Here is a 25625-nt window from a genome sequence, read left to right as displayed (position 1 = left end):
ACGTGAGCGAGACAACTTTGCTTGAAGAATTGACCATTCCATTGACTGATCCAGTGGAAGGGATTGCAAAGATGTTGACTTCTGCAACAGCCAGTGCAATATAGTGGCTCCCCAAGACAATCTTGACATTTGTAGACCCCATCCTGGTTGCAGACAATGCATCTCCTATCTTCTGGTGGAGCTTCTTGATCCAGGAGGTGATGTAGATATGATTCCTGCCTTGGCAGCCATTGCCTGAGGTAGTCATTCTGACTCTGCATTTGTTATACTTAGCTATCATTTGAATTGCAATGCAACATTTTACATGAACTTGCCATGGTTTTTGGGAGTTGCAAAGGCTCAAATAAGCCTTGGTCGTGCTCATAAGTATTGTCAGGAATGTCTTCCCAAAGAGGTGGTGCCTCAACAGGCTGAAGTGTTGGTGATTCTGGGGGAGAGTTAGGCATGGACCTGTAGGCATGTCTTTTTGTGCTTGCAAGTGGGACCTTGACCCAAGTCTTCCTACCTTTGCTGCCCCTTGCTTCTACCCTGTGGGATTTTTGCAGTGGGGTGCATCTAACCTATCTTCATCTTATTTTCTAAGGCTGCAAGCAAAGCATTAGCTCAGGAATGTGAATAAATTGTTATTGCAATGTGATGTTATGCAGTCTTGATGCTGTCATTACAAATTCATTTCCATTAATAGGAATTGCGTCCAATATGGGTTCGATTAACCAACTGTTAGGCTTTGCTCAAAGTTCAACTTGTCACCATTATTACTTCCACCTTGCTCATCCTCAGCCCTTTCTGCAATCTCATTCACAATGGCAAGATCAGGTCATTCCACTCAGTTGACTTCCACTTCTGGAAGACATAGGGCGCGTCAACCACAGACACAGAAGTTCACAGACAACGAAATTTTGGAGTTGAAGAACTACCTTCCTGAGTGGACTTCGGCGAAAAGGAATGAGAAGCGGGCAGGTTTCACTGCCATAGCTAGGGCTGCCAGGCTATTTGCTCCCAAGGTTGACCAAGCACAATGGAAGAAGAGGAAGCGGGTGATTCATCCTTGCTTCATTCAAAACTAAAATTTTAACATCTTATTCTTCCATGAACTCTCAGATGTACAAGACATGGTTGTTCAACAACAAGAAAAAGAAGGAGAGGAAGGACATGATAAAGTATGGGAGGAAATGGACTCCCAGGCAGGTGATCTACCAGCAGAAGTGGGAGGAGGTGCTGAAGAGGATCAAGGATGAGTCCAGGGCAAAGCCAGGAGGTCCTGGTATGTTCAAGCATTATCAGGCGGCTGTAAAGAGAGTCATGACTGAATTGTCTGACAACGAGTTGGAGAAGGCGAAGGACACAGCCGAAGAATGGTCAAACAACTTTCCACCTCCGAGATACAAGCACAAGTGGCTCGTAAGAAGGGACCGGTGTATATGGAGCACTTTTTGAAGGAGATGTGGAGGCAATACAGGATGAGAGTGTTTGTGATGTCAGCATGGAAGAATGAACAGGGCGAGGTGCTGTTCGGGATGTAAGTCAATTTTGTCATCTCAGATCCTCGATCTCAATACATTTCATGCAGGCACAATGATAACGAGGCATTAGGAGATGGGGACAGTTTCATGAAGACGAAGGAGTGGGAGGACATCGAGCCAGTTTGGCAGGAGTATGCACAGGAACAATTTGGTGAGTGTTTGAACTCTGGCTACTGGAATGAATTGGTTGATCTTCTTCATGATAGGTGCCGGGGCACGGGATGGAGGGCAACAGGTGATGGGAGGTCGAAAGAGAATCAGGAAGCCTGCTTTTGAACTCAAGACCAATGGGGATGGGATGCTGGTGCTTCCAGACATCACTGAAACGAAACTCGAGGAGAAGAAAGCCATAGTCAGAGCATTTCTTACATCGCACTATCGTGAGTCCATCGTTGCAACACCCGAACATTTGTTGAACACATGTATACAGGTATCTGTTCCGGGATTGACAAGGCAGTTGTGCCATGGAGCGCCATCGTACAAAGTCAGGATGACTTTGTGGCAAGAAAGTATGTTCCGGTGGATGTAGACTTGAAGGAGCCATCGAAGTTGCAACATTGGGACATGACCGCCTTACTGAATTTCTGGTATGCTCGGCAGGAGAAAGGCAAAGGTCCAACATTCCTGTTCAAAGCATCGAAGAACAGAGATGGGGACATGGTAACCTCAGTTGTATCCGGGAATTCACCTTCTCATCAGACTCATAAAGTCAGAAGAGATACAGTGGCTCAAAAAACTGTCCACATGTTTTCGCATTTTTCACTGTCTATGATATTGTGTGAGAATGTACAAACACATCAAGGACATGCTGGTACCATATTGGAGTACTACTTCAGGGCTTCCAATTGAGCCATATGGCGTGGGAATCGGCCAAGATATGGTGGACATATGAGGCTTACAAAATGATGACTCATGCGGACAGTTTTTTGACTCAAATATTTTACAGTGATAATCAGGTATTCTAGTACATTGTGTGACCTCCCTTGGCTTTAATTACTGCCTCTATCCTTCTAGGCATACTCTCAATCAATTTCTGGAAATATTCTGCTGTAATCCTTGCTCATTCCACTGCTACTCTCTCCCATAGCTCCTATACTACTTTAGGGGGGGTTTCATAGGCTTGAAGCTTCTTCTTGAGTGTTCCCCAGAGATGTTCAATGACATTGACATCAGGGGACTGTGCTGGTCAGTCAAGAACATTGATATTATGTTCTTTAAACCATTGTCTGGCTCTTCTAGATGTGTGCTGGGGATCATTATCCTGTTGGGAAATGATGTCTTTTTCATCAATCCCTAATTCAGCTATGCTAGACAGCAAGTGGTCATTTAGAATGTCCACATACTGCTCAGCATCCATCCTCCCCTCAACTTCAGCAAGTATATCCACACCATTCCATCCCATACAGCCCCATACAATTAGAGAACCTTCTCCAAATTTGACAGTCTCACTAACCTCTCTGTCTGTTAGAAAATCCCTCTTCTTTTTCCACACATATACCTTCCCATCTGACCCAATCCTATTGATTTTGGTCTCATCTGACCATATAACATGCTTCCAGTCCTCTACAGTCCAGTTTTGATGGGCCAAGCCAAAGGTAGTCTTCTCTGTCTATGTTTGATAGAGAGAAGAGGCATTTCTTCTTTGTTACTGCCTTGAGATGAACTGCCTTGAGAACATTCCTCACAGTTTGTGAAGAGACAGTGGTGGTGATGGTGGAATTGATATAATGGGTGGCTTGGACGGCATCATTAGCCTTTCCTGTAGTGATATGTTGGATGATAGCCCTCTTATTAGCAGAGGTGGACGTCCTCCACAAGAGTTTTCCTTGTCCAGATGGCTTTATTTGATACACTTGGCCACAGTAGACTTGCATACTTCAGTTCTAGAGAAAATTTGATGAGCAGAGAGGCCAGCATAGGACAAAGAGAGGATATTATCCCTTTGAGCAGAGGAGATGGCTTTCATAGTGATTATGACTATGACACATAAGACATTCTGGTTTATATAGTTAGATATAGTTTTAAGAGTATGCCTAGAAGGATAGAGGCAGTAATTAAAGCCAAGGGAGGTCACACAATGTACTAGAATACCTGATTATCACTGTAAAATATTTGAGTCAAAAAACTGTCCGCATGAGTCATCATTTTGTAAGCCTCATATGTCCACCATATCTCGGCTGATTCCCACGCCATAGGGCTCAATTGGAAGCCCTGAAGTAGTACTCCAATATGGTACCAGCATGTCCTTGATGTGTTTGTACATTCTCATAAAATATCATAGATAGTGAAAAATGTGAAAACATGCGGACAGTTTTTTGAGCCACTGTATGATCCAAAGGCCTCAGAATTCAGAGACCAAAACTGACAGTGATCCCGAGACCGATCACGAGGGTGATTCCAAGAGTAAGCCCAAGGGTGACACTCATGATATGGGATGATGCTGGTGATGACGCAGCGGAAGGTAGATCCCCGCAAAAGAGACCCAGAACAGAGCCTGGTCCTTCGACAGCACATGAAGGGACCGCTGTCCCACATGCAATTCCAAAGCCTCGCCTGGTCAATGCAGAGAAAACTGGTGCACTGCTGACATCACGAATGGGCGACCTCCCGGCTGGACTGACTGAGAGAGTCACCGGCAATGTTCAGGAGGATGGTGCAATCGAAGGAGTCAATAGGTCACTGGCACTGAAAAACATGCGGGGAAAGAAAGCGGTGATTGAGTCATCGGCAAGGACAACCCGGAGTAAGTCAACACAACAGCCATTGGACACTAGCCCTCGAGTGACCAGAGCGAGGGGAAAGAAGTAATGGACTTATACTACACTGCCTGCCTTTACCTGCTATTATGTACATGTCAATGTGATTCAATCATATCGAATAGAGTCCCAACTATCGAGTCCCGAAACCCGAAGCCCAAGATTTGAGGAATGAATCCCGACTACCGAGTCCTGAACATCGAGTCCCGAACATTGAATCCCGACTATCGAACACCGAGTCCCGACTATCGAACACCGAGTCCCGACTATCGAGTATCAGTATCGAGTCCCAAACATCGAATCCCGACAATCGAACACTGAGTCCCGACTATTGAGTATCAGTATTGAGTCCTGAACATCAAATCCTGACAATCGAACACTGAGTCCTGACTATCAAGTATCAAGTATAGAGTCCCAAGTATCGAACATCGAGTCCCGAACATCTAAAATCCCGAACATCGAACATCAAGTCCCAAGTATCGAATCCCGAAACCCAAAGCCCGAGATTCGAGGAATGAATCCTGACTATCGAGTCCCGACTACTGAGTCCCGAACATCGAGTCCCGAATATTGAATCCCGACTATCTAGTATTGAACATCGAATCCCGACCATCGAACACCGAGTCCCGAACATTGACCATTGAATCCCGACTATCGAACACCGAGTCCTGACTATTGAGTATTGAGTATAGAGTCCCGAGTATTGAACATCGAGTCCCAAACATCGAACATTGAGTCCCGAACATCGAACATGGAGTCCCAACTATTGAACACCGAGTCCCATACGACGCCCGGTGACATGCATTGAAAGATCCGGTAGTGTACATGATGTGGGGATATCAATGAAAATTCAGAGGTTGTAATAAGGTAATTTACATAGTCATTTGTTCTTCAAAGTGTTGAATCATGGAATCTACTACCTTGAGCATTTCAATGCTCATCTGTTCAACTCTTTGCAACCTCTGCAGGTCTGCATCAGCTTTTTTCAGTTTGTCGGAAGTTTCCGCCCAAGCAGTTTGGAATGGTCACTCAGCCTCCATTAGTTGTTGGATGGAAGAATCAGGAAGACCTCCAGTATGGCGTTTGTAATCACCGAGTCAATCTCGGACAGATTGGTCTTGCAGAAAGATTAGCAAAAAGATAAATGCTCTGCTTTCAGATACTCACATTCTGGGTGTTCGTATTTTCCGAAAGGATGGAGCTCCCAGACCATCAAACGTACATCTTTGACATTGAGCTCCGGCTCATCTGCACGAAGTTCAGTAGATGATTTGGCGGCTTGGGAGATACAATAAGTATCAATAAACATCTGGAATGAATAGACCCACATGAAATAGACACCTCTGATGTAGCCGGTGCAAAAGTGGGAGGATCAGCAGAATCCGGCAACTCATCAACATCAATGATATCATCCTCAGGCCCGAGGTACAAGTCTGGATCAATGAGACAGCCGGCATCATCAGCCTCACCCAGATGTGATTGATCTTCAAGGGTGAAGTTAGCATGGATGGTGAATGCTGATCATAAGGAATGTATAAACATACCAGGCATTGCAGCCAATGCACCCGGTGGTCCGGATGACATAGAATCATATTCTATGTCATCATCCGGCCCAAGGTATAAGTCATCTAAGTCATCTGAGGGATACCCGGTAAATTGATAAGGAATGATAAGAATACAACATACCTAGTGATACCCGGCCCATAGATGAGTCATCCACATCCATAGAATTATAGTCGGTCACCAGGGGGTCATTAAATCTAATGGCTGGATGGGAACTCATGTGGTGTGGAGAATTGGTGGACTGGTTGACTGATGATTGAAAAAAATTCGAAGTTCAACACACAACCGGCAATTGCTGAAAGTTGAACGATGACCAAACAAACACAAACAATCAATGATTTTATCGATCATCCATCAAATGTCTTGTTTGATTTGAAACTTCATCTTTCTGATAACTGATCTCAATCTGATTTCAAGATCTTTAAATCTCTCAACTCACTCATCATGTCTACTCCAGTTGCCGACTCTTTGACTGATCTCAAGAATTCCACTGCCCAGATCATGGCCATCATCAGCACCGCCCGGCAGATTCCCCCAGGTCCCAGCCACTCAGCTCTGGGAAAACAGATTGGTACACTTGTGGTATGTATTTTTTTTCGTGTTTTTCTTTTGTCTCTAACATCCAGGTAGTCTAATGTAGCAAAGGAGTATGGGTCCAGGGATGGTCCTATTCCCGGACTCATCATTTTGTGCCTCAAAGAGCTACACCGCATCCGGAGCATGGTTCCCAAGGTCTGGCCTGACTGGCACACCATCGGGTATGACGATCCCCGCATTTTGAGGCACGCCTGGTACCCCAAGGTCCTTGCCTGGGAGGCCTTAGGTGACTGGACCTTTGATCTCCCAACTGCTGCCCCCCCATCCACAGGTCCGATTCCAGTCAACCTTCCCTCCCCAGCCATCCCTACTGGCAATGTCGCTGGCCCTTCCACCAACCCCACCACCAAGTTCCGGGACAAGGGGAAAGGTAAGGCCGTCTTCGCTGACCTGGAGCCTGAGGCAGAAGGCAGTAATAAGAGGAAGTCCCCCTTGATTTTGGGACCACCCTCCCAACCCCCAAAATCTGTGATGAAGAGTCACAAGCATCAGAGGTTGGCTTGCGTGGTGAAGTCCAAGCCCATGGTGGAGTACTTTTATATATCTCAAGTGTATCCATACACTAATACAACTCACAGAAAAACCCATGCTACGCTTGCAACAAGCTACAATGGCCTTGCACAACTCGGATGGACAAGAGGACCGGGGCTCCGTGTATGTCGTGCATCTACTGCACGACAAAGAAGATCAAGTGCACCCCCGCATCTATGGGATCCCCACCTCCTCGCAATGGTGCCTCCTCTACCACCCGGAAGACGAGGTCCAGGACGTCATCCAGGGCTCCCTCCAAGGCTCCCTCTGCATCCCAAACCCCTGCCCCCTCCAAAGCTCCCCCTGCCTCCCAATCCAAGGCCCGAACTCACAGTCAGTCTCGTGGCCCGTCCGGAACTCCCGGTGTCACTGCAGTGACAACCCCCAAGACCCAGATGCATGGTCGCAGCAAGACCATCACTGCCGTCAAGGCACCTGCACCTGAACCAGCTCGTAAGTCACCCGAGGTTTCTTTTTATCATCGTCTGACCTTAGGTTTCCATTCTAGCTCTTCCGGCCTCGAGTTCGGCAGTCCCAGCTGCAGCATGTGGCCCGGCAGTCCCTGCTGCAGCACTTGGTGTGCCCATGCTGGATTTCCATGCCATGTCCATTGCAATTCGTCAAGGGCACAGCTCGAATCGCTCTTCTGGAGGATCGTGTGGCAGAGCAGGATGGTAAGATTGATACCCTGCAACGTCTTCATGAAGGCCTTAGGCACGAAATCATGCACCGGCACCCCTCATTCCCACTGCCCGATCCTCCTGCCAATGCATCATCCTTGTTGCTTGATCAATCTGGCCCCCCCACCATGTCACCTGCCAAATCTGCACTCCCACTTCTCATTGATCTCACAATGGAAGGCATTGCTCCCACAACCGCAACCGCAACATTCCCGGATGCCTCTGCCATTGATGGCCTCCTGTTTGATTACAACCAAGTTGCTCATCCAGAGGATCCAGATGCGTCCGGCGAAATTGTGAACCCAGGTGATCCGAGCAACCTTGTCCCAGAATATGACTCTTCTGATGACATGGATGTTGAGGTGGAGGTGAAGGTTGAAGAGTCTTCTGAGGAGGTTGACATGGCTACATAATTGCATAGTGATAGATGTATATACAAGTTTTCAATGAATGTAACTTCTGCCAGTCCATCGATCGAGTGACTGAGTTCCAAGTACCGAGACCTGAAACCCGGAATTCGGCACTCGGTACTCGACGAGAGATTTGAAACTCAAAACTCGACATTCGAAATTCGAAACCTGAAATGAAGTGCTGACTACCGAGTACCAAGTACTGACACCCGAGATTTGGTACTTGGTACTCGGTGATTCAAGTCTCGGGATTCGAAACTCAGATTTATATGAGTTTCGAGTTTCAAGATTCAAGATTTGAGTTTTGAGTTTTGAGTTGAGTACCGAGTACCGACACCCAACACCCAAGATTCGGTACTCGGTACTCGGTGAAATGTGTACAGAAATACAAATGTAAGATGATACACACGAATCACCGAGTACCGAGTACCTGAATCTCGGGTGTTGGGTGTCAGTACTTGGTACTTGGGTGTTGGGTGTCGGTACTCAACTCGAAACTTGAAACTCGAAACTCGTAAAAATGTATGAGTTTCCAGTTGAGGTTTGAATTTCGAGTTGAGTCTCTCTCGAGTCTCCAGTCTGGGTGTTCGGGGCTCTGGTTCCGGGTTTCAGGGTTCAGTACTCGGTACTCGTTACTTGGTGAATGTCAGACATGGTGTATTCAGGCTTTCTGGTATCTATCTACTCGACGAAGATGTTTCGATTGACGAGTGAAACGTGACTGTGATCTTATTAGTATCACTCGTCGCTGAGTCTGAGTCGAAACGAGGCAGCTCTCTGGTTCTCTTTCAGTGCTTTTGTGGATATAGTATACCAATACCTAGGCCTATCTGTCTATATGATATGTATCTGGGCCCACCCATCTGTCTAATATTACCCGACATCGGCCCACCCGTCTAGGTAAAATTCCCCACTTCGGCCCACCCATCTATGTAATAAATAATTCACCTCACCCTCGGCCCACCCGTCTATCTAATATTAACCCATGTTGGCCCACCCATCTATATAATAAATATTTCACCTCACCCTCGGCCCACCCGTCTATCCAATATACCCCTATGTTGGCCCACCCGTCTATGTAATAAATAATTCGCCTCACCCTCGGCCCACCCATCTACCTAATAATACCCCACGTTGGCCCACCCGTCTATCTAATATTTCCCTACGTTGGCCCACCTGTCTATGTAATAAATATTCCACCGCTCCCTCGGCCCATCCGTCTACAAAATAATACTAATACATCGGCCCACCCGTCTATATAATAATATTTGCTATACATCTCTCCTCAGGTCTATAATATATGTCAATCCTACTCTACATATTACCCACATGGGCCCACCCATCTCCATAATAATATTTCTCCCAGCCCATCTGCCATCGTCGATGATATATATAACATCAGCATAGATGGGTCCCACCCGTCAACATCAGGAATATACATAACATTGGCCCATAATCCTGCTGGCCTGTATTACACGGGATATTATGTAGGTCGGTGTCATATCCCGTACCTCCAGATCCGGAATTCTGGATCTACTTCATTGAAGTCCAGTCCTCCATCTTACTATTCCACCCGGTGCTCCGCCTTCATCTCCGCACTCACCCCTAACTCCTTTTAGATTAGCTATTGCTCCGGTTACCAGTTATGTCCTATTCCACTATGCTTACTGATCCGTCCATTCTTACTTCATTTCCGACTTCACTGCTTTGATCTGTTATACTTAGTAATAGACTTTCCACATACTTTGTACATAGCTCTTACCTTTGCTGACTGATTTACTTACATGATACCTACAGTATATAAACCCCTGTAATACTCCAGGAACTCCTCAGTTTGAATATCATCTTAGTTCTGCTCATTCCTGCAATCTCCTGGACTTGAGTCTCACCTCTTGTCCACCTCCGAGTCTTAGGGGTTAAACCTTAGGACCACTTCTCCGGCTCTACCTTAGGGTAGTCTAAACTCTGTTCTATTTCTACTCCTGGACTTCCATAGTAGCCTTACTCCGTCCCCATATAAGTCTTCCGGAGTTCTGCCGAACTCCACCGACTTCTGTCCTCCGGAATTCCCCGGACTTCCATCGGACTTCCCCTCTGTCCCCCGGAAATTAAGGGCACGTACTCGGGTAAGGGGCACAGTGCATGAGCTGAAGCTGAAGCCCTTTGAGCGACCTCTCCCTTGAGCACGACCTTAACAGTCGGGTGACCCATATAGTATGGGATTTGTCACTGAAGGGGCTTGGTGAACCAGGCCAATGCATCTCAGGCACAAGCTAGAAGCCATGGGAATAGGAGGGTGCGCATGCACCAGTCACAGGTGCTTTGTGCCTAATTCGATGGTCGATTTTCAAAAGGGCGAAAGGTAGGAGGTTCCCAACATGGAAGTTGGTGTCGGATGTTGACATTCAGGAGCAGACAGATGAACATGGACTATGCCCTGTGCAACACCTTGAGTCACAATACAGATGGACTTTGCCAGGTGTTGACATTCTATGACGTCAATTGCCAGTACAACAAGCACCTCTGGCAGCGGGTGGACGAGAGCCTTCATCTCAGCCTTCCTTTGGGAATGGACATTATCCCGGGGATAGGACTGTGGCATGTTCATGGCCACCAAGACAAGTGCTATGTTTGGTACACATCCAATTTCATCCCAGGGGCCGCCAGAATAGATGGGGAGATCATGGAAACACTGTGGGTGCCTCTGAACATTATATCTCCTTCCGCCTGGGGAATGTCAACCCCGCAATGACAGGAATGCAAATGAACGACTGCAACTTCATGAAGATGATTCAGATGGGTTAGTCATGTCATACCTAATGCCTGAAACAAATTTCATCACAACAGGGCTATTCTTGTCCCAGAAATACAAAGAGGCCAAATGAGGGGTCACTGAAAGGACCGAGGCATTCGATGCATTGAATGATGCAGCAGATCCAGAAATGGTTGAGCGGTGGGAAGCACAAGAGAGAGTGGCCCAAGGCTCTTGGATAGACAATCCATCAGCCCTGGACATCTACAATGTGCAGTTGCAAAAGGGCAAGTCTCATGTGTGCATAGATATCTTGGTCACGGCACTGATGCTTGACCTTGGCAGCATGAACCTGGAAGGAGGTCGAGGTCAACTTACTGCAGACATCCATCTGTCACCTGGGAGAAAGACTGCAGCTAGGAGCTGCCACTTGGCTTCCATCCAGGATCACCATTGAGGAAATACAGATTGCTCTGGCAATGGACATCAGGAGGATGGGAAGACACCCTACCAAGAATCAGATGCTGGAGATAGGCCGTTGCCAGATCAGGCTGCAACACTCCATTGTTGAGTTTGTTGCAACAGCAGGGAGGTATTTCAGAGATGGCTATGATTCTGACGATTGTATCCCCAACATGGATGTCAAGTTCCTGCGAAATGGCTGTGGATCCAGTGATGAAGACACCAATGATGATGGAGCACTGGGAGTCCATCACCCGACAGCTCTATTCAGACCTGAAATAGTTGTCATCCCTCTCCCATCCAACTTGGGAATGGAGAGATGTAGGGAATTGGGTGTGGCAGGCCTGATCAGACAAGAGATCACCCCAAGGGAGGGACAGGCAAATGACATGCTGCACGCCATCAGAGTGCACCCAGCCGACAAGGTGGTGCTGTTTAGGACCACAGTCAGGCTGGCCAAGTTGTATACCAGGACCACCCAGGCTTGGGCGCAGGTCCACTTGGTGGAACAGGTGATCAACCTCAACAGCATGATCTACAAGAAATGCAGGGCCCAGCTCCAGAATCTCAGGGAAGGCCAGCTGTTGCAAAAATACTGGGAGTTGGAGAAAAGCCACCTCAAAGCCACCTCTGCTGTTGCGGATCCCAATGCCTGAGGTCAGAGAAATTCCACACTGCCATGGTTTTGGTCCCTAGATGTACAAGGGGATTTGGTTAGCAATGACTGGATGAATGAATGTGAGTCATTCTTCTCAGGACTTCATTGTCGGGCCCATGTCAACCCAGAATCCAGTTTACAGGGTGCATTGGCTTTGGACCAAGGCTCTGTGCGATTGTTGGGCAGAAGAGTTCATCCTTGTGGGACACAAGATACATGGCTCAGTCAAACACACCAGAACAGCGACCCCACTCAGGTGGGCAACAGGTGCTATGTGCTCAGATAGGCTCAGATGTACAAACAATTGGCCAAGGATGCTCACGCCCGGTTTGTTGAGGTCAACCCAACATTCGGTCACGACCAGTGATGTCATCATTGGGTGTTCCCAGCAATACAGTTATGCTATGATCTTCTTTTGTATGTAGTCTATGGTCCTTGCAAACAATGTGGTTTCATAATGTTTCATTCCAGCCCAGTTGTGTATCATGTGGACCCGTCACCACATACGGCCCTAACAATGGTCCTCACTGCCTATTTATACTGGTGGTTAAATGGCTGTATTTTTCATTCCCCCTTGCACCTCTGTTGCCCTGATCAACATGCAGTATCCATCACTAATCTTCCAACCAAATTCAGTCCCGACCAGCGTCTCCCTTTGGGATGCTGCAAACATATTTGAATATGTGACTTCGTGGTTTACCGCGATCTGGTTGGCCCTGGATGAGATCCAAGTGTCTTGAACATCTTCCTTCTGAAGAACTTTCATCCAGCATCTGGTCTGGGAAGCCAAGGTGAGTCTCCATTTCCTTACTGTGCTTCTCCATTTGGTATTCTTTAGGCTGACACCCACACTTTGCAGAGATTTGTATTCCCCTACATCAACATATGTGCCACCAGCGACACTTCCCCGGCCTTGCTGGAAAATCTCAACGAGGTCGTGACAATGCTCACCCACTGGCAGGTAGAAATTGCGGATGATGATGACCTCTTCCGGTTATTCCACACCCACCAATTCAACATGGCAGGCAACCTCATGGTCTGCTACCAGATCGTCTCCAACTATGCCTACAGTTGGTGGAATGACCAGTTCAATGTCTGTCCATTCAAGATGCCCAACCGTGTCCCAGTGGAAGAAGTCATCTGATTATACAAACACCACATGCAACAGCTTGTGAGTCCCTTCCCTTTATCCAACTCCTGATATTTGAATCTTATCCTATGCTAACAATTCCATCAGCCGGTCGCATATTTCCTGTGGCCAGAGATGTGCAGGCATGATGTCAGTCCAGACCCCCTGTTGACCAATCTCCAGGTCATCAAAGACAATCTCGGAGATCTCGGTGCTCAGCTCGAGCAATGGCTCTCCAGGAAGATGGAAGATGCAAATGTTGCCTTGGAGGCAATGACTGCCCTCGAGGGTCTGGTAGACAACCTCCATGATGCCATTGCAGCATCACAGCAGTTGTTAGATGGGACCGGGTTGATGCCGGAGCCGGGTGAATATCAGTGAGCCTATGATTTCGGTAGAAGAACATTGTACATAATTTCGGTAGTTGCATGTGTGAATGCCCAGTTCTTGTCACCATCCATCCATTGCAATGCTGTAAGATGCAGAGAACTGCCTCAGGAGCAGTACTTAGCACGACCCTGCACCATGCTTCATTCATTACAGATCCATAAGATCTCCCTTGGCCTCGCCACCATGCGCTTGGCCCCTGAACATGCGCGCTATTACATCCCCTGATTTTTCGTCCTTCAGCATCACTTGAGCCATGAAGCTCAGTTGACATGTCAATAAAATTGAGCAACATCCATCACCCGCCATCTCATTCACCCTGCCCATCATGTCCCACATCATATCATCTTATGCCAGCCACATTGCCTTTCTCAGAAATGGTATGAACCTAATGCCTGTGATACCCGAAGACTGGGCCTTGCATGCCACAAACTCTGCCAGTGAATGGGTTGAGCAACAATTCCTTGCCCACATAGCCGGCAGATCCTTGGTGGACCCTCCACCCAGGATGGATATCCCCACGTTGCTCTTGTGTGGTCAGCTTGCCTGGCTCATGGCCGAGGTGTATCGACACCCAAGTAAGTCCATCTAGGTCTTCTCTGGCATCCCCTTGCTTATGGATCCCCTGAACTCAGTCAAATTGGACATTAATGTCATCCGGTACAACAAGGCTCTTGCAAAACAAGAATCATTGCTTCTTGGACCTGAACCAAGTGGCACCCCGACAAGGACCCCGAAAAATCCTAGTCAAACAACACACTCAACAGCACGTTTAACACCTAACAGCACTACTCCGCCCTAGTGGACTCATCTGAATCAACTCACCCTAATTTCTAGAACTTCCAACCTATCATCAATATGCCTGGAAGTAGGAGAAGCACAAGCATCGGACCAACCACATCGCCCATTTCATGTACTACTTCACCTACATACGAGCTCAATACACACAAAACAACAAGATCACCCATCACACAAGAAGCAATAGAAGCCATGTCAAACAGAGTCAAAGATGCAGCCAGCGGAAAAACCTTTCTTGAATCGAAGCTACTCTGCCACATCAGCCAACCTTTTACGTTAAATCACCTAATATCAGTCCTATTTCAAATCACACAAATGTCAAGCACTACACTGGTCCCAGTAGTCGTGGCAATCTGAGTGGTGGCCTTCCTACTGAAGGATGTGAAAACGGGTAATGTAGCAGACACAATCATGAAGCAAGTTACATAGTTCATCATCACCAAGCTGGCCGACAGCAATGCAGCCGACACCCTCTCCAGGAAAATCACTGACGACATCACGGCCAAGCTAGTAGACCATGTTGTTGCAGCTGTATCTCCTCAAGTCGCTCTAATACATGACGCCTCCCAATCCCTCACCTCAATAATAGAAGACACAAGGATGTTACACACCTCCACATGTAGAGAAAGAACCAAAAAAGAGGACAACATCAAAACAGCAGCAGACCATATTGAGGACGCAGCAGACGCCCTCTACGACTCAGTGGAGACATACCAGAAGGCCCTCCAAATCTTAACCCCATCCCTAGATGCGACACAAGAGAAGATAGACCAGCTCTCCACACAGATCTCTAAGGCCCCCGTGCAAACTCCTGGAACAGCACATTCATCCTACTCTTCAGTAGTGACGGCACACATACCACTGCAAGTAGACAGGGCTTTGGGCCATGCAGCACTTCAGGCACGTCAGATCCTATTAGACCCCCTACCAGGAGGAACCCTGTTCCCATCAAAAACCTTGAAACACGACATAGCAACCAAAATCAAAACCACACTGAAGGCAGCAAGGGATGACACCACCCCAGAAGGCACCATCTGCTCGATCACAACCCTACATAACGGAGGTATAATTGTTGAATTAGAAACTGAATTGCTGGCCAAGTGGCTCAACAACCAACCAGGTAAAAGTGCACTAGAAAGTCACCTAGACATACCTGTATTGTTCCATCAACACCAATACCCTCTAGTTTTAGAATACTTACCTATTCAGATGCAGATTGAACAAGAGGACTTCCTACAACAGATTGAACAAGAAAATCAACTCGAAACCAGCGCCCTCACCTCAATTAGATGGATCAAGCCTCCCACAAAGTGTTCAGCAGAACAATGGAAAGCTTTCGCCTTACTCCACATCACAGATGTCCAAATAGCAAATGACATCATCCATGAAGGACTTTGCTTGGAAAGTGAGAGATTCAGTGCTAGGAAAGACCGAAGGGAACCAATGAGATGCACTAAGTGCCAGAAATTCAATCATATCGCTAAGAACTGCACCTCCTCACAGGACACATGCGGCACCTGCAGAAACCAACATCGCACCTCAGCCTGCAACTCATACCATACAACACACTGTACCAACTGCAGAAGTCAGCAACACACCAGCTGGAGTTGCTCATGCCCCAAATTCATCAAATGTTGCAAGGAACTCGACGACAAATACCCAGAAAATTGAATGCCCTACTTTCTGACTGAACACGCATGGACACACGCAGCTCAACCAATACATCAACATAGGAACTCAACATCCCCACAACCCTCTCCCCAAAGACCCCGTGGTTCCTCTCCCAGACACCTACGCCAAATGACCATTGCACTCCCCAGCCAGCCAACCCACAAAAGATCACCCCAATGTCCGCAAGACAAAGAAATACACAGAATCATCGCCACCCTCACCCCTCCATCCTCCTCCTCCTCCTCCTCCTCCTCCTCCTCCTCCTCCTCCTCCTCCTCCTCCTCCTCCTCCTTCTTCTTCTCCCCCTCCTCCTCTGACTCCCTCCCCCCTTCTCCTCCCTCCACATCTGCGAACAACGATACCAACGGCTTACCCTCAAATCTATCCACTCATGTCTAATCACACCCTTCACCCCCCTGCTCGTCTATGTATATGGCAACAGAACCTCAATGCCTCCATGGTAACCCAAGCATCACTCCTCAACAACTTGAAACTCACTGTCGACTGGGATCTCATCATCATTCAAGAACCTCATATAAACTTCCTCTGCAACACGTGTGCAAACCACCGATGGCACGTTCTATACCCCTCAGAACATTATACTAATCCTCAGCAACACTCTCGGGTGATTATGCTTGTAAACTCTTCCATTAATACTAACTACTGGAAACAGATACCCTTTCCCTCCTCAGATGTAGTAGTCATGCAGCTGAACAGCCCATATGGATGCTGCTCCATCTTTAATATCTATAATAACGGCAACTCTCAAGATACTCTTATGGCCCTCAATACCTACCTTGAAGACAACATCGAAACAATCCGGCCCATGGAAATGGACCATATACTCTGGCTAGGCAACTTCAATCGCCACCACCCGCTCTGGGAGGACATCCGCAATTGCCATCTGTTCAACTATACAGCAGCCAGCCCACTCATTGACCTCATAGTGAACTACGGCATGATTCAACTACTCCCCTGCGGGATCCCCACTCTCCAAGCTAACTCCACCAGCAATTGGACCAGACCGGACAACATCTTAGGGACGGAAACAATAGTGGACTCGCTCATCTCCTGCATTACCGACCCCAGCCAATGCGGTCCTTGCACGGACCACATCCCTATCCTCCTGACCCTAGAACTAGAAATGTTGAAGTCTTCGACTGAGCCTCGACGAAACTGGAGAGAGACGGATTGGGAAGCTTTTAATGAGCACCTAAGCAAAGCACTCGAACCATTCCCACCTGTCCCTCTGGCCTCTGAGGAAGAATTTCAACAGGCCATGAGCTGTATCACCAGAGTTATCTCAGACACAATGGAAGCTACCGTCCCATTCACTAACCCCTGCCCCCACTCGAAGTGTTGGTGGACGAAGGACCTTAGTAAACTTTGAAAACAGGTCAATGAAGCCAGTCGACTGGCCTACCAACTCAGAGGCATCCCAGAACATGCCTGTCACAACGAACTCAAATCCATCAAGAATTGCTACTCAGAAGAAATTGAATTGACGAAGAAACAACATTGGATTGAATGGCTTGAAGATATAGAAGGTAACGATCTATGGACAGCTAACAAAATATATATCCTCAGTGCCCAAAGATGGGGGTAAAGCCCACATTCCGACCCTCAACATTTATCAACCGAATGGCACCACTACCAAAGCCATCACCAATCAAGAAAAGAGTACCATCTTAGCCAAGTCCTTCTTCCCACCCCCCCTGCTGACGACTCTGTTCCCCCCGACCCAGACTACCCCGACCCTGTCGCACCTCACACCCCATTCTGTTGAGATGAAGTCACCTGGGTGATCACAAAACTTAGCAGATACAAAGCTCCAGGTCCCGATGGCATCTGTAATATAGTTTACAAGCGCTGCGCCAACATATTAGTACCCCATCTGACCCACCTCTTCAATGGAGCCTTTACATACTGAACGTTCTACAAGCCCTGGAAACACTTCATGACAGTGGTCTTACGCAAACCAGGGAAGCCCAACTACTTGGTCCCAAAAGCATACCACCCTATCACCCTCCTTAATACTCTAGGAAAACTGCTGACGGCAGTAGAAGCAGAACACCTTACCTTCACCCTAGAGCACTACCAGCTCCTCCCACAGACGCACTTCAGGGGCAGATGCGGGCGCTCAACGACTGATTCTCTCCATCTCCTGGAGGAAACTATCAAACACGCCTGGAGGAAATACAAAGTAGCATCAGTGCTCTTCCTGGACATAGAAGGCGCTTTCCCAAACACGGTCACCAAGAGACTAATCCATAATATGCACATGAGGCGCATCCCAGGTGAACTGATTGATTTCATGGAACGGTTGCTCACACGTCGTCATACACAGCTCAAATTTGATGGCTTCACATCCAACTGGATCCCCATCAACAACAGCATCAGCCAAGGAGACCCACTCTCAATGATACTCTATATTATTTATAGCTCTGATCTAGTCGATGTGGCCTGCACCCGCTGAGGAAATGAAACTCTCAAGGAACTAACTCTCATGTTTGTAGACAACACTGCTTTCATAGCAGTAGGTAAGGACTTTGAAACCACTCACGAAATCCTCGCAGATACAGTGGCTCAAAAAAGTGTCTGAATGTTTATGCATTTTCAAGTAATTGAACAATAGCAAGGCAGAACCAAACAAAATGGGTATAGGGACATGTCTGGAAGCCCTATATCATGGCTCAAATCTGGGATATATAGCGTGGGAACCCGACCATATATGGGCAAGCTATGGTAATTCTAAATACATGACTCATTCGGACACTTTTTTGACTTTTTATTGAAATCACAAAATCAGACCATTCATACATTATACTCTTAATTAAAGCGGTGTCATAATGATAATATGGTCTGATTACAATATTATTTGAATATATAAACCCACATAAGATCATGAAATTCAACATAATCATCATGAAGCCCATCTCCTCTGCTCACAAGGATAATATCCTTGTTCTCTATACCTCTGGTTTATCTACTAGGCGAATTGCCTCAAAAACTGGTCTTGGCAAGTCTACTATTACTACAGTCATAAAGCAGCACATGCCAGAGAAGGAAAATCATCAAATGGGATGTCCTCCCAAGCTTACTCCACAGAACAAAAGAGCTCTTGTTCACCAAATTCTATCTGGCAAGGCTTCAAATGCTACCCAAGCTACCAAGTTCATCAATTCCATCATCTCCACTCCTGTCTCCACCCAGACTGTTAGAAACACCCTCAAGGCAGCCAATCTTAAGGCTGTAAACAAGAAGAAAAGACCTCTTCTCTCTGTAGCTCATAGGAAGAGAAGACTGGCCTTTGCTTTAAAGCACCAACATTGGACTGTGGAAGACTGGAAGAAGGTTATTTGGTCAGATGAAATAAAAATCAATAGAATGGGGTCATATGGCCAGGAATATGTGTGGAAGAAGGCAGGAAAACCATTAGGAGAAAGAGAAGTCAAGGGTACACTGAAGTTTGGAGGAGGACGTATGATGGTATGGGGTTGTATGGCATGGAGATTCTTTGTGAGGTGGAAGGATGGATGAATGCAGATCAGTACATCTCCATTCTAGAGGAGTGTCTACTCAAAAGCATGCAGAAGTCAGGAATTGATGAAGAAGACATTATCTTCCAACAAGATGATGACCCCAAGTACACCTCAAAACTGGCTACAACATGGTTTGAAGACCATGATATCAATGTTCTATCATGGCCAGAACAGTCTCCAGACCTCAATCTCATTGAACATCTCTGTGGATTACTCAAAAGACTACTTGCTGCCTATCAAGATCCTCCACAGGGGCTATTTGAACCATGGGAGAGAGTTGCAGCAGAGTGGAAAAAGATTGCTGAAGAGAAGTATCAAAAATTGATAGAAAGTATGCCTAGGAGAATTGCAGCAGTTATTAAAGCCAAGGGGGGTAGCACCAAGTACTAAAATCATAGAATAGTCTTGGTTAAATACAAAGTCAAAAAGTGTCTGAATGAGTCATGTATTTAGAATTACCATAGCTTGCCCATATATGGTCGGGTTCCCACGCTATATATCTCAGATTTGAGCCATGATATAGGGCTTTCAGACATGTCCCTATACCCTTTGGTTATTGTTTGGTTCTGCCTTGCTATTGTTCAATTACTTGAAAATGCATAAACATTTGGACACTTTTTTGAGCCACTGTATGTTAGAACGCCCAGGAGGGGGTTACGATTGGTCTAAGGCACACAACTTGAAATTCGAGACCAATAAGTTCGCTCTCATGGACTTTTCCATGAACCGTCAGCGCAACCACCCGAACATGCACATTCAAGGCTCGATTATACGTCCTACCGCCACTCACCGCTTTCTAGGAGTCATAGTAGACCAGGAATTACGTTGGAACACGCAAGTAGACCACGCGACAGCTAAAGGATTGGCCTACATCCTCCAGCTACATTGTCTTTCCACCACTGCTAAAGGCCTACCCCTACGACTAATGTGCCAACTCTACCAAGCAGTAGTGGCACCCAAGATGCTGTACGCGGTGGACCTATGGTTCACGCCCTCGTACCATGATGGCTCTGACATCCCTCAACGAGGATCCATCGGCATAGCAAAACACTTCACCTCCATCCAGCGTATCACTGCAATAGCAATCACCGGCGCATTAAGAACCACAGCAACGGACATACTAGAGGCACATGCCAACTTGCTCCCTATCCTGCTGCTGCTACAGAATACATGTCACCGTGCTATTGTCCACATGGCCGCTCATCCCAACACCCATCCATTATACACCCCTATATGCAGAGCTGCCAGCCGCTTTGTCCAATCTCACCACACCTCCCTTAATCGCTTCACACACCAATATCGCATCAAGCCAGCAGAAATAGAATCCCTCATCCCAGATTGAAGACCCCCCACCAGCTCTAACTCCTATCACACCCACATCACCACCTCCAAATCTCAAGCTACCCAAGACCACAATGTGAATAAGGACTCCATACAGGTGTACAGTGATGGCTTGGGACACCAAGGTCAGATCGGCGCAGCAGCGATCCTGTTCAGGGTGGGCTGCATCCCCCGTAAACTTCTGTTCCACTTGGGCACAGATGAAGAGCACACAGTGTTCAAAGCCAAAGCAGTAGGCCTAGTGTTAGCAGCCAAACTCATCACAACAGAAGAGGACATTGTATATCCTGTATCAATCTTCGTGGACAACCAAGCTGTCATTCAAGCCGGTGAGAGCTTTGACTCGAACCCAGGTTCCTACTTAATTGATCGTTTTTAAGAATGTCTCAATGCGCTAGCAAGAGCTGATATCAACTTCCAAATCACCCTGAGATGGTTGCCAGGTCACTCTGACATCCATGGAAACGAAGAAGCTGACAAGCATGCAAAAAGAGCAGCGGAAGGTCAGCACAATAACAGCCCAACAGAAACACTCCCCAAATTCCTATGTTACAACACCCTCCCACTCAGCATCTCTGCTCTGCAGCAGGCCCATCATAAAGTCACAACTGAATGCTGGGAATGCCTTTGGCGCAAATCCCCAAGGTACAACCACATCAATTGTATTGACCCCAAGCTGCTGCATCGCTCTCTCATCAAACTGACAGCAAACTTCCCCAAACAACTCACCGGCCTCTACATCGCCCTACACATGAAACACATTCCCCTCCGATGCTACCTGTACTGCATAGGCAAAGTCCCATTGCCTAGTTGCCCACACTGCCCAAACATGGATGAAACGGTACCGCACTATCTCCTTGACTGCCCACATTACTGCAGAGAGCGTCATGCGTTGCTCCTAGCACTAGGCCGTAATGCCACATTGCTATTGTTCCTCCTGTCAGACCCCTCTGCAACCCCACATCTCATCCGCTATGTCAACTCTACGAAGCACCTAAGCAAGACATTCGGTGAAGTACCCCTGCCCTGCAAGCCTCCAGACTGATATAACTCTGTAAATTTTGTAGCTAAAACACCCGCACAACCCACACAAAGTCAAACCACTCTCGATCCTCACCCCACCCCCTGTAACAACACTCCTGTATCACCACTGTACCATCTCCTTGTACATTGCCCACATTTGCCTACATGATTTCACCACGCCTGCACTGGCGCATGTCAAACAAAGTACCAGGATAATCCTTCTGTCCCTAAGGACCACCCACTACTATATGTTTACACCATGAAATCCTGTACCAGCCCGCCATCAGCGGCCAAGTACATGTCAAACCATTATCACAATAGCCTACATACCACACACATAGTTACTATAGTCATCTCACTCATCAAACAGCACGTCTAAAATGGCCGGCAGGAATGGCGATGTAGGACGCGGATCGGCACTGACATGGTACTCCCTTGATGTACCGATCCACTGCAATATTCACCTGACCCTGCGTGCTCTATCCGACTCCTTGCCGATCAAACTCCCGCCCATGCGCGTTCAAGCCGTTCGCACAAGCGGATCGGCCGACAACGAATCAACGCGCATCATCGGTCGGTCGCGCGCGTGTTTTGCCTTTTTAGCTCACAGATACTCAGTCGAACCCCATATCCATAAAATCCTTGTCCACTGGTGTGTAGTATATTCTTCTTTGGTTTATTTGACAGATACAGTACTTTTACCTCTCAAACTCCCTATTACGTCGCCTTAAGCGGCTTGGACTGATTTACTCTCACATATCCCTGTACATATCACGGACGATTGACCACATGTCCCACATACATTTCTAGCAAACCACAAGGTAGCCCGGACATCCCAAGTGATGATTATCTCCATTATTTACCTAGTAGCCGATTTTGTACTTAAGGAGCGCTCACCCGTTATTGCAATTCAGTTAATTCTCACTCAGAAGCCGTGTCTTTTGTGTTCCATTCTCTTCTGATCCTATTCTCGTGTCCGTCCGCACGTTCGTCTTAAAAACTTCTGTTCCCTATCATCTATCTAAGTCGGCCGCACTCGCTCGCGCACCACATAGCGATCAGTAGAAATTATAGTCGGTCGGCTTTACGGGTAACCGTTTACGCTGAAACACATATTGGATCGGCTGCCCTTTGACTCGTTGTCGTGCCCCTCGTATTATATACTGAGGCAGCAATTCGGTTTGCTTTGTTCTGCTTCCCTCGGGTCGAACTGAACATTTTAGGCTCACTACTCGAATCGGCCGTTATCGCGCTGAGGTCATAGTGGAATCTGCTCCTTACAGCGGACTGATGGGGGTACGCCTCACATCAGGGCATTCGCAGGTTTGGAGATGTGATTGGGACACTGGGAGTCCCATAGACTAGACTGTACTGTCCTACATAGAGTATTACTCTGCAAAGGACAAAAATTGGAATAAAAAATAGATGCCTGGGAAGAGGAGTTGTTGGCAAGGTTCCCTCCGCCCGAGAAGATGCTCTTGGACTGCCCTTCGGTAGTAATTGATTCTGGCCACAGGATCATTCTCTGGTACATCCCCAATGCCCTGAGTCCCTGGGTGCAGATGAGTTCCTCACGCAGAACTATCCTTCAGAAGTAGTTGACTGAGATCCCAATAGAACCACATATACATGGCCACCCTCGCCATGGGCGATATACTCAAGAAGAGTGTCACCAACAAAGAATCAGTCCAACTTCCGACCTCCTGAGGATCCTGCATTGACCCCTGGATGCATCAACATATGAGGTGAGTCTGGCTGTCTGATCATCAATAGTTATTCACATGGGGCAGTGCTATGGCCCTCCTCCAGACGATCCAGATGACGGGTTCAAACTGGAGGTCTCTGCCTCCTTGAAGGGTGACAGGAGCCTGTCCATGATCATGGATATGCAGAGACCCACCCTCCTTGCATCTGCTGCCTTGCATGTCATGCACCCTAAGCTTTACTGGGCTTCTGTGAGGACTCATGTCAAACTCGGTCATTGGTTGGCAGAGCAAGGCTTGCATGACATGCATCATTTGCTTAAGCATTGGGCTTCCATCTACACTGGTGCCACCGTCATGTGCAACCATAAGTCCCCTGACCACAGAGACCTGAAGTGTCCGCCCGAGGCATTCAACATATTGACTTGCATTGGGAGCTACCCACATGCCATCATGCAGTTACCAACCTTGGAATTGAGCTGGTATACAACCCTGGCGTCATGGTGAGCTATTCTGGCCACCTAGTCAGATATGGCATCCGTGTTGATGAGGGAGATCAGATGGTATGGGCTTGGTTCCTCCAGGATAGTGTGCACAATTATGCCAGAACCCCCCACCCAGATTATGCCACATACAATCTGGTCAACCTCCATGCATACCAGTTGACCAAGTACAACCAGGCTGATTTTGTTGTGTATGGCAACCCATAGATCCCTTTCCCGGCTTCACCCCACTCCACCCCCATTCTTTACAATATTAAGATTTTTTGTCTTTTCACATCACTCCTTACATACCGATGGTCAACCTCAATACATACCAGGCGGCCAAGTACAACCAGGCTGATCCCACTATGTATGGCAACCTGTAGACCCCCTTCCTGGCTTCATACTACCCTACCCCCATTCTTCACAATATTAGGATATCCTGTCCTTTTACATCACTCCTTACATACCAACACAACACCAACACCTACCAGAAATATGTCAATTTAATGCATTACTCCACATTTAATACAATCATTCTTGTGAAGACACTTGAAAGGGCCTTACTACATTTCAACCTGGACAATGGAGGCCCAACTGTAAGTATTCCACACCACCCTGGTCCCAGTCAGACTAATTTATACCACTGTGTGGGTGTTAAGACCATGCTCAGGGGTAAGACAGAGTCTGAGGGGCTTGGCTTCAGCCCAGTATGCTGTGCCCCTTACCCGAGTATGTGCCCCTAATTTCAGGATTGTAGTCCGACTCGAGTTCTACAAGGTCCAACAGGACATTGGAGCGGAGGTCCTCTAAAGGAGGACCAACAGACTACCAGGTGAGCGCGGGAATGTCGGGCGGAGATTGGTCCGCCCTACAGGGGAGAGTCAGAGGGCTACTGTAGTCAGAGCTAACAGTAGGAACGGAGCGGAGGAGACTGCTCGGACAAAGTCCAAAGCAGAATGGAAATGTGGAGGACAGAGGTATGAGAGGATTAGCCATAAGTCCAATGCGCGGGAAAGGCGGTGGAGGTGCGGGAAGTCAGAAGAGCGGAGAAGGCGGCCAACCTAGGGAGTCAATCCCCTAGGCCAGCAAACAGGAGTTGTCAAGGGTTTTGCCCAAGAACAGGGACAAGAGAGCAGGGCTTAGAAAAGGTAATATTCAGACTAAAGATCTACAGACAGATTTACATATGTTTATATACTCTAAGTTAGTAGCATAGCATAGCAGAAGGCTATGTACTGAGTGTACAGAATTACTAGAAAGATGACTGAGACATATGAGAAGGAGGCTCAGAGAATAGTATGTACGCGACAGATCAATAATCACTTGGGTATAGGAATTACCAGTGATCCGAAAGGAGGAACTATGATACTAAATGGAGATAGGACCAGTTGAGTGGTTCTTAGTCTAGGAGTGGACCGGTCAGGCAGTCAGGTGGACTAATAGTTGGGTGAAGCAATACAAGAGAAACTGGAGGAACCAAGTGGGTCAGAAAAGCGGAGATGGTGGAGGGAGTAGGAGTAGGATCAGTCAGACCAACAGAGCGGAGGAGCAGAGCTCCAGATAGGGTCGGATGGTAGGGATATAGTGTTGGAGGAAATAGGGGTAGTGTCAGAG

General features: G+C 47.3%; 7 protein-coding genes across 7 annotated transcripts; all 7 read left to right on the top strand.

Annotated features, from left to right (window-relative positions):
* Positions 1-803: 803 nt before the first annotated feature.
* On the top strand, positions 804-2305 carry EDB91DRAFT_1254373 (uncharacterized protein; the record flags this gene model as incomplete). Its single annotated transcript, XM_041323814.1, has 7 exons — positions 804-1037; positions 1102-1264; positions 1327-1519; positions 1571-1674; positions 1730-1903; positions 1954-2183; positions 2237-2305. The coding sequence occupies 7 exons, from the start codon at positions 804-806 to the stop codon at positions 2303-2305; spliced, it is 1167 nt and encodes a 388-aa protein (XP_041171312.1).
* Positions 2306-6286: 3981 nt separating this feature from the next.
* On the top strand, positions 6287-8063 carry EDB91DRAFT_1254371 (uncharacterized protein; the record flags this gene model as incomplete). Its single annotated transcript, XM_041323813.1, has 5 exons — positions 6287-6424; positions 6473-6964; positions 7018-7423; positions 7479-7547; positions 7603-8063. The coding sequence occupies 5 exons, from the start codon at positions 6287-6289 to the stop codon at positions 8061-8063; spliced, it is 1566 nt and encodes a 521-aa protein (XP_041171311.1).
* Positions 8064-10315: 2252 nt separating this feature from the next.
* On the top strand, positions 10316-10812 carry EDB91DRAFT_1061664 (uncharacterized protein; the record flags this gene model as incomplete). The annotated part of the gene is made up of 2 exons (XM_041314467.1): positions 10316-10422; positions 10473-10812. 2 exons carry the CDS (start codon positions 10316-10318, stop codon positions 10810-10812), a joined length of 447 nt encoding a protein of 148 aa, XP_041171310.1.
* Positions 10813-11002: 190 nt separating this feature from the next.
* Positions 11003-11930, top strand: EDB91DRAFT_1254370 (uncharacterized protein; the record flags this gene model as incomplete). The annotated part of the gene is made up of 2 exons (XM_041323812.1): positions 11003-11110; positions 11172-11930. The coding sequence occupies 2 exons, from the start codon at positions 11003-11005 to the stop codon at positions 11928-11930; spliced, it is 867 nt and encodes a 288-aa protein (XP_041171309.1).
* Positions 11931-12531: 601 nt separating this feature from the next.
* EDB91DRAFT_1086802 (uncharacterized protein) lies at positions 12532-14250 on the top strand (the record flags this gene model as incomplete). Its single annotated transcript, XM_041316117.1, has 6 exons — positions 12532-12663; positions 12703-12723; positions 12792-13025; positions 13170-13438; positions 13824-14026; positions 14084-14250. 6 exons carry the CDS (start codon positions 12532-12534, stop codon positions 14248-14250), a joined length of 1026 nt encoding a protein of 341 aa, XP_041171308.1.
* A 596-nt stretch (positions 14251-14846) lies between these two features.
* Positions 14847-15917, top strand: EDB91DRAFT_1061666 (uncharacterized protein; the record flags this gene model as incomplete). Its single annotated transcript, XM_041314468.1, has 1 exon — positions 14847-15917. One exon carries the CDS (start codon positions 14847-14849, stop codon positions 15915-15917), a length of 1071 nt encoding a protein of 356 aa, XP_041171307.1.
* Positions 15918-22203: 6286 nt separating this feature from the next.
* Positions 22204-24236, top strand: EDB91DRAFT_1254366 (uncharacterized protein; the record flags this gene model as incomplete). The annotated part of the gene is made up of 3 exons (XM_041323811.1): positions 22204-22396; positions 23597-23923; positions 23986-24236. The coding sequence occupies 3 exons, from the start codon at positions 22204-22206 to the stop codon at positions 24234-24236; spliced, it is 771 nt and encodes a 256-aa protein (XP_041171306.1).
* Positions 24237-25625: the final 1389 nt, after the last annotated feature.

This window comes from Suillus paluster (genome assembly GCF_016628075.1).
Source record: "Suillus paluster strain FC165 chromosome Unknown EDB91scaffold_106, whole genome shotgun sequence".
In the NCBI taxonomy this organism is placed as follows: Eukaryota; Fungi; Basidiomycota; class Agaricomycetes; order Boletales; family Suillaceae; genus Suillus; species Suillus paluster.
Note: the sequence above shows the minus strand (reverse complement) of the source record. Positions and strands in the feature narration are given on the sequence as shown.